This window comes from Impatiens glandulifera, chromosome 7 (assembly GCF_907164915.1).
Source record: "Impatiens glandulifera chromosome 7, dImpGla2.1, whole genome shotgun sequence".
In the NCBI taxonomy this organism is placed as follows: domain Eukaryota; kingdom Viridiplantae; phylum Streptophyta; class Magnoliopsida; order Ericales; family Balsaminaceae; genus Impatiens; species Impatiens glandulifera.
The window spans coordinates 47,088,796-47,098,017 of record NC_061868.1 but is presented as its reverse complement, the minus strand read 5'-3'; the positions used below and the strand labels follow the sequence as shown (position 1 = coordinate 47,098,017).

At 31.3% G+C, this 9,222-nt stretch overlaps 2 protein-coding genes across 2 annotated transcripts; one reads left to right on the top strand and one right to left on the bottom strand.

Annotated features, from left to right (window-relative positions):
• Positions 1-3,273: 3,273 nt before the first annotated feature.
• LOC124945592 (serine/threonine-protein kinase Aurora-2) lies at positions 3,274-5,638 on the top strand. Its single transcript, XM_047486054.1, has 9 exons — positions 3,274-3,398; positions 3,825-3,947; positions 4,256-4,402; positions 4,486-4,581; positions 4,660-4,755; positions 4,858-4,954; positions 5,036-5,153; positions 5,224-5,296; positions 5,384-5,638. The coding sequence occupies exons 1-9, from the start codon at positions 3,363-3,365 to the stop codon at positions 5,483-5,485; spliced, it is 888 nt and encodes a 295-aa protein (XP_047342010.1). The 5' UTR covers positions 3,274-3,362; the 3' UTR covers positions 5,486-5,638.
• LOC124945593 (ATP-dependent 6-phosphofructokinase 6-like) lies at positions 5,568-9,132 on the bottom strand. The gene is made up of 13 exons (XM_047486056.1): positions 8,888-9,132; positions 8,309-8,355; positions 8,175-8,214; positions 8,025-8,087; positions 7,807-7,944; positions 7,557-7,715; positions 7,417-7,470; positions 7,018-7,086; positions 6,814-6,943; positions 6,446-6,711; positions 6,150-6,201; positions 5,914-6,068; positions 5,568-5,835 (listed from the first exon to the last, which is right to left on the bottom strand). The coding sequence occupies exons 1-13, from the start codon at positions 8,987-8,989 to the stop codon at positions 5,677-5,679; spliced, it is 1,434 nt and encodes a 477-aa protein (XP_047342012.1). The 5' UTR covers positions 8,990-9,132; the 3' UTR covers positions 5,568-5,676.
• Positions 9,133-9,222: the final 90 nt, after the last annotated feature.

The following is a 9,222-nucleotide window of genomic DNA, read 5'->3' as shown; positions in this document are numbered from 1 at the left end:
TAATATTTTGTTGATTTTGTTTGAATTTAATATAAAAATGATGAATAAAATAAAAGTAAAAAATTCATAAAAGAAAAACATTTTAATAAATTTTAGATCATCCACGCTACATGTTTTTTTAGATGATATTAGTTTTGCCAATTGACTTTATTTGAAAACATACAAATAATTATTTCGAATATTAATTTATATGAATAATTTTTTAAAATATAACTTAAAGATATATTTATAAATTTAAACTCAAGTTCCAATCCCATTGCTTGAGTTGTTTTCAAATAAAACAAATAATTATTATTATTATTTTCACTTTAACATAATGGAGATATTAAAATAGCTACAAAAATGCCACCAATATTAAATTTTATGTTTTGTATAAGAAAAAGAGGGCAGGGGACATATGTTGGGTTAAAAAGACTGGTTTTGTCGACATAATTCACCAATTTTATGCTCTTTTGACTCATTTTCAGATGTTGACAATAATATAACATATTTTTTCTATCCTTTTATTTATTATTAAGAAAAGTTATTTTCTACTTTCTTTTATGGGGATGAACACCTTTGAGAGAGTCTTTTTATGCAAAATTATATCTAAAATTAAATAAATAATTTTACAAGAGGTTATCTAAATTTCAATTTATTAGTTTATTAGTTCTTTTAATGGGTTTGTTTTAAAATCTTTAAAATTGGATTTAAACGAAAAAATATTATTAAATTTATTAATTATTAATATTATTTCATCTAAACCAAACAATATATTTTTTAAAATATTTTGCTCAAACTCAGATAAATTTTTTAATATAGGTGTTTACAAACAATTTCTTTAAAATAAAAAGAAAAAGTTCTAAGGTTATATTTTTATGTTATGTCACAAATTACATATCACTACTATATGTTTCTTCTAATAAAACAAGATTCTTTGAAATAACAAAAAAAAAAAAAAAAATTAAAGTTGAACTCAAAATTTTACTATTGTAAAGAATATTAATACTATTGGCCAATGAAAATGTGACATTGTTTTGTGTAATGATGAGAATAAACTTTGAATATTACTATTTACTAATGGTAAAGTTGGTACGTAGTAGCATTAAGATAAGGGTTTTGAATTTGCCTTTTGACCCTTCCAACCTTTTTCAATTATGTACTTGTAAAGAAACATATATTATAGGATTTGGTGGTGACCTTTTCTTAATCTTGTTCTTCTTTTAATTATTATACTTAGTCACTTTGCTTAGACAATATATGACAAAGAATTGCATCATCAAGTAATTAGAGGGTGTTCAAATATGTAAATATTATTATTCAGTTTATTTTCAACCAAAAAATAATTAAAATAAATTATTTTCGAGTGGAATTATAAGACTCGAGTTTTGAAAGAGGGCTAGGTTATCGGAAGGACTTTCAGGGACTGGAGAAGACGAGTAGAAACTATAGTTAGGACTAAATCTCATGTTTTTTCATTAGGATTGGGCATAGACGAGCCTCGATTGGGCCAACAGTTTTGACTTGCGCTCTAAAACTTTTTCTTATGTTGTTTAAGACCCCTTATTGGGAAACTCTAACAAGGTCTATTATTCTTTTTTCCCAGTGAGTGTAGGCTTCATCGAAAGGCTCGTGGCATTATTGGGTTCGTTTGCAAACAAGACTTCTCCTCTCATCGCCTCCCTTGAATCATTTTATAAAATAAAGGCTTTGCTCGAAGAATAGTGTAACCTTAATTTGTTGACGAGATCTGATGAGTGCACGTCAAAGCTCCCCTCTCTCGTATCATGATTTGTCGCTGAATTCCGATGACCAAACTTCCATTACCTAAATGTGTTGCAATTGTTATGTATCATTCACTTTATTTGTAAGTGTTTATATATTTTTACTTATTTAACAAATACAAAATTTTGTTGTCCTCTATGACTTATTTGTGGTCATATTATGCTACTTTAATTTTTCATCATTCATAAGTGAGTTTATGACTAAAATGATTTCTAAAAGGAATTGCAAATATATTAAAATAAACTCATTTTAATTTTAATAAATTAAATTTAAGGATAGAATAACATTAGTTAGAGTAGTATAATTTGAAAGGAAAACAATTCATTTTAAAAGAAATTCAAACCAGTAATTGGTCAGACACTACTCACTAGTAAAAATGGACACGTGGGGTCCAATCTGACCGTTTTTTTTATCATTCATTTTATTCTGTAACGGTTAATATAATTTTAATTATTTATTTAACAAAATGAGAAATTCTGTTGTCCTCCAAGAATATTATTGCTTATTTTGATTTTTCATCGTTCGATTGTAAGTTTGCGACTAAAACTTCTAAAAATAATTACAAATATAATTTTAAAGTGGTCATTTTTAGTCTTGTTTTAATAACTAAAGTTAAAGAAAAGTATTTTTCCTTACAAAATTGAATCAATTTGGCATGAATTTGTTTCTTTAAATGGTTCTGACTTCTGACTAATAAAATAATTACTCTCAAATTAGAGAGAAAAAAACAAAAAAAAAACAAATATATAATAATTGACTAAAAAGTCTCCAAGAAAAATAATAAGTTCTCCAGATGAATCAATATCTTTTTCAGATCTAATCTCCAACATTACGATAACTATGTTGTTTAATAAATTTTTTTTTTTTAAATAATGATAAAACTTGAATTCATTAATTTGTTCACTTAAACTTGTCGTTCTAACCCTAAGTAGATGTGTTTTCATAACACTATAATATATACATATTATGAATTATTTATTATCACACTGAGAATTGTATTTGGGTTTGGGTTGATGTATAAGTTATTTATTTTATTCTTGATTCATATTATTATTATTATTATTATTATTAGACCCTAATCTAAATAATAAAGTTACAAATGATATAAAATCTAATGCAGACAAACATATATTTTAGATAGAATCATTAGAATATAACTGAATCTGTAAGAAAGATATTTGATAACAATTATCAATCTTCTTTGTTTTTGTTTTTTAAATATTTAAGAGAAGTGTATTCCTTTCTAATAATATTGAAAAAAATAAAGTATTTAGATTGAATAATTAATAAATTGATTTAAGGGTCAAAATAACATTAAATAGTAGAAGTAATTAGAAAGGAAAATAATTAATTTTAAAAGAAATTCAAACCAGTCAACGGTCGGCACTACGCTCCTCAATAGGAAAATTGGACACGTGGCAGTCGACTCAGATTCGACCGTTGTAGGATCCAAGTTTCTTCTCTCACAAAAACGCCCAAATTTGAAAAAAAAAATATATAAAAAAAAATCGCACTATACAAACTCAGCAGCGGTGAACGCCTCTTCTTCAGTTTTCTCACATAAAACTCTCTCTCTCTCTATTAAACGCTCTTCCACGATGGCGATCGCTTCAGAAACGCAGACAGAGGAGAAGGTAAATCATTTGAAAATGATCATTCCTCTTTTTTAGGGTTTAAATGTGTAATCACTAATCGCGGATCATACAATTCAAGCTATCTTTCGAGCTTTTAGGTTTCAATTGTTTATGCATCTATTTGCTTTACAATTTCTTCTATGTTTTTTGAAATTTTCTAATAATGATAACGCTTTAGGTCATCGTGTTTATCTGCCTTTCTTCCTATTCCTATTCCATCAAAATGTAAACAAAAGTTATAGTCCTAGCATTTTCTTTGTTCTTCAATTGATGAATCTTAATGGATTGCATAAGTTTAGTTTAGTTTAGTTGGATAGAATGTCAAAATATCTTCTAGGGTTATTATGAATGATGATGTCCCTATTCTGATGGTTTACTGTATTATTAGATCCTTGATTATTCATTGCTTTATAAATAATGATGCAGGTTCCAGCAGCAGATGTGACAACAGTAACTAAGAAAAAGACATGGATTCTCAATGATTTCGACATTGGGAAACCTCTTGGAAGGGGAAAGTTCGGTCATGTTTACCTTGCAAGAGAAAAAAGGGTGGGTGAGCAACTCAATTATTTTATTAATTCATCGCAAAATTTCCATGGGTTCGATAGGGGAAAACCACCCTAAACGGGGCAATTCGTATTAGCAACCGCGGGGTGGGTTATAATTGTCATCTTTAATCACGAGTCTTGCCACGGGGTTGGTTATAATTGTCATCTTTAATCAAAAGTCTTGCCTTAAATTGAAATTGGGGGTAATATGATATCGTGCTAGTTTTCTAAATTCAAAAGAAAAACGAATATCCAATGAAAATATGTCTCTAATTAATTGCTCGCTCATTGTGTAAACTTGGGAAACAGAGCAACCATATTGTGGCCCTTAAGGTGCTTTTCAAGAACCAGTTAAAACAGTCACAAGTCGAACACCAGCTTCGTCGTGAAGTGGAAATTCAAAGTCATCTCAGACACCCTAATATTTTGCGCCTTTATGGCTACTTCTATGACCAGGTATTGTGTCATTTCTATCAATTATATTCTAACTTTTCATTGCATTGATTTGGTCTAACCTTTAATAATAAAAATGATTGCAGAAGAGAGTATATTTGATATTGGAATATGCAGCTAAAGGAGAATTGTACAAGGAACTACAAAGATGCAAATATTTTAGTGAAAGACGAGCTGCTACTGTGAGTTTCAATTCTCGCAATTTGGTATTCGTTTTATTGCTATAACAATAATCATAATAATGTCACACCTGTATGTAGTATGTTGCATCGCTTGCCCGGGCCCTAATTTACTGTCATGGAAAACATGTGATTCATAGAGATATAAAGCCTGAGAATCTTTTAGTTGGGGCACAGGTAAAATATTATGTCAATTTTAGTGATTGATAGATAAATAAGCAGTACCCATCATATGTATGTATGTATGTATTAATGATAATTTTCTTGACTATTGGGCAGGGAGAATTAAAGATTGCTGATTTTGGGTGGTCGGTTCATACGTTTAATCGTAGGCGAACCATGTGTGGCACATTGGATTACCTCCCGCCAGAAATGGGTATGTGAAAATCTGCAATTTTAAAATATATATTTTTTGTATTTTGTTTTTCTCAAATATATATGGATGTATGATGGGCAGTGGAGAGTGTAGAACATGATGCCAGTGTAGATATATGGAGTCTTGGTGTTCTTTGTTATGAGTTTCTATATGGAATTCCCCCTTTTGAAGCAAAAGAACATTCAGACACTTACAAAAGGTAAAAAAAACAAGTTTTTTGGTCAATTTTATATGATTTTCCTTTCACCCTAATAAATTTTGGTTTGCAGAATCATGCAAGTTGACCTAAAATTCCCTCCAAAACCTATGGTATCGTCTAGTGCGAAGGACCTAATAACTCAGGTTAGTTCAGTTTAGTTAGTTTAAGATTAGTTCAGTTCAACCAACTCTGTTTTTTTTTGTAAATTAGTTTTGTCTATTTTTTCTCAGATGCTTGTCAAGGATTCTTCGCAACGATTAGCTCTACACAAGGTCCTTGAGCATCCATGGGTTATTAACAATGCAGACCCTTCTGGCATCTATAAGTATTAGTGGGAAATGTGAAGAATGAATGAATGATTAATCATTGTTTTGAACTTCTATATTTGATTGTAGAAAAAAAAAATATCTTTCACTGTTATACTTTTATATCCAATGGCATATATCAATCAATGGCTTCTTTTTTTACATGTGAAAATATATATATTTATATATATAGGTGGTTGTTAAATACTAAAAAACATTCAGGTGGAGCTTTTGCTATCTTTACCTGATTTGTTGTTATTGTCGTCCTCTTTTTTGGGATCAGTATTGCCCACGAAACTTGGCTGATTGGTTGATGAAAGAAGCCTTGCCCACATTCTATCGGTTATTATAACCTTGTTTTGAATCTCAGTGATTCTCTATAAAACAAACAACAACAAAAAGTGTAACGACTCCAGATGTGAACCAATTTTTACATTTATAGTGAAGAAACGTACGTTAAAAGGAATATAGGTATGGCTGCCATTAACGACTCCAGATGTGAAACCGGTGTAACCTGACATAGCTCCATGAACAGCATTTTGAGCAAGTAATGTGCAGTAAACGTTATCAGCTGCATTGCTTGGAATTGCCCTAATCATGTATGTTGGATCTGCAAAATAATAATTTCAGTCATTTTTACCAAAAACTAAGTATTAAACAAGAATTATAATAAATAATGTATTGATTGTACCTATATATTTAAGAGTAATATTCATCTTCTTCTTGTCTTTGGCAAAATGTTCCTATTGACCAGACAACAATACAAGAGACAAAAGCTCCTCTAGTCACAGTCAAATTAGGTTGTTTTCAAATAAACAAAACACTTTGAGCAAACAAAACTATGTAAAAGCTTAAATATCTGAGTAGAAACAATATACCATGTTTCTTTCTCCACTCTTTCGATGCAACTAAAAGGGAGGAATTCATGTTCTTTTTCCTTACCATTTTCTGTTTAACGCCTAATATAATAAGAAGTGGCATTATTACCTTAATGTTATGACTTATCCATAAACCAACATCCTGGAGCAACTTGTTACCAGAAGCATCTTTCTGCTCCACAGACTGCAAACTCTCAGAAACTAACTCCTGTCCCGCTCCTTCAGCTATCACTATAACCATATGCCCGTTTTCTATTAAACGCTTTTCAACAAATTCAAACATCCCACCTTTGCCTTCTAAGTAGAAAGGTGATTCTGGAATCAAGCAGCAGTCTACATCACGGCTAGCAAGTGTAGCATACATTGCAATGAATCCTGCAACAACAAATAGCATTTTTTAAGTTGCTGAAAAATTATCATTAAATAAACAAAAGGAAATGCTAAATAATAATATGCATGATGGATTCAGTGTTGTACCACTATAGCGACCCATTAACTTCACCACACCAACACCGTTTTCAGCACTTTTAGCCTCGACATGGGCAGCATTTATCGCACGTTGAGCTTCTTCAACAGCAGTATCAAAGCCAAATGATCTATCAATAACCTAAATCAGAAAAATAAAATTAGTGGAACATTAACTTGAACTTAAATGGGATATTTGATGGATGGCTAGGGTACCGGTATGTCATTATCGATTGTTTTGGGAATACCAGCAACTACAACTTTCAGACCACGCCTTCTAACTTCCTGCATATAAGGCATATGACTTATTTAGTTCAACACATTTATCAATTAAATTGGTCAAAATTGGCTTCATATCTAAAACCAGTGCATGCTGCTGCTAGAAGTTTATTTTCTTTCAGTGGCATCAGTCAGTCTAATAAGCATAGAAATGAACTAAAGTTTTCTAATTACCAATGTACTGTGAGAATTTCATTACAACATGAACCAATTAATAATAACTTTGAATTTATAATTAAGCATTGTAAATGTAGAGTAATAATTTTTTTACTCCTGAAATGTTTAGATGTGTAATGCAGCATGCTGTAGCAAGACAAAAATAAAATAAAAATAAACCTCAAAGATCAAAGCTGCTCCTTTCTGAGTTCCATCACCTCCAATCACATAAACCTGATCCATAATTTAAAGAAGAAAATTTAACTATAATGTGCTTGTCTGTATCCACTCCACATGAAATGATAATGATTTTACATGACCTGATTAATTCCGCGGTCTTGAATGCTATCAACTATTTTAATAGCGTCATGCCCTCCCCTCGATGTACCAATGATAGTTCCGCCACGTTTATGGATGTCATTGACAGACCTTGGGGTCAAATGATTAGTATTTCGTGCATAGAACCCCCTGTATCCTCCCTTAGAATACAAACAAACATTAAGTAATCAATCAGAAAGAAACTGAAAAATCAAGAACATAACCAAAAAAATATGTCCCCTGTTCACTCACTTCTATACCAAGGACTTTGGTCACACCATACATATGATGGAGACCACATACAATTTCTCTGATCACAGTGTTCAAACCAGGGCACAAGCCACCACATGTGACAATACAAGCATGGACATCATCTGAACTAAAATACACCTGTTATGAGCTACAGCAATTAGTTTATCAAAATAAAGCTAGACAGAATAGGCATACTATTCGAGAAAGGGACTATTTACCTTCTGTCTAGGCCCAGCACGTCGAAAATGTGTCCCTCTTGGACTATTTGGACGGGCAATAATCTGTTCAAGGGTTAAAGAACTGTCTTACAAAAAACAGTCATCTATAATAATGGAGAATCTTTTATCTATAATAAGGAAAACAGTCACCTTCTCAGCAACGCTATCATCAAAATTTACAAAATACTGCCTACAAGAAACGCGCATAATATCAAGGTAATAAGAACTTAATGTCACTAGGTTTCAGCTAGCTTGAAATTTTAATGTAAGTAAGGTTTACTTACTTCGCGACTGCGTATGCAGGATTAAACTGCAATGGATTATTAAATGTCTGCCATACATCAAATGCCAAAAACTCAAGGATAAGTAGGGGAAAAAATAGAGAAATAAACAAAGGTAAGAATTCTTTATAATGAACCAAAGTTGGACCTCCATGTATTCACTGAAACCTGTTCAATTAGGCTTATTTTGAAATGCCTTATATTTGAGTTTCTATTTATCTATATGGTTATAAACAAAGATCATACTCATTTCCAAATAGGATGATTGATGGATCCAAGTTTCTTCATATCGATGATCTATAAATTTCAGGATTCATGTGGACAAAATTCACTGTTATAAGTATAGACAGTAAAATATAAACAAGTATGGAATCATTGGACACAAAATCTTAATTTATTGTGTTCAACTAATTAGAGCTGAAACTGAATCAGAATCCTTTTAGCAAGCCACATTTGGCTTCATTAAGCATAATATTCTATGAAATTATCGAAAAACTACAAGAGAGAAGAGATTGATTGCTTATCGCGCTAAAGTTTCCTTCTCAAATCGAGTTAATGGAGAGAGAGATGGAGAATGCATACCGGTAGATTGGGGATGTAATCAGAGAGATGAGGAACATCTTCAAGGACGAAGCCACCCATGCCATGGACAATTTTCATCTGAGAATTCGATTGAGGTCCCATTTGAAGTTTCGTATGGTTTGAATCAGACGGAGAAGACGACGTAACGACATGCGAATGAATGATATGAGAAAAATGTACAGTTTATTATTATTATTGAGATTTCATTAACGAAGAAACGAATGGTGAGAGATGAAGCGGAAGAAGAGACTTCATAGCGCGCGAAAATAATGCTCTCTCTTGCTTATTTATACTACTATTGCCATACGACGGGAACGTGCGTTTAGTTCATTTTC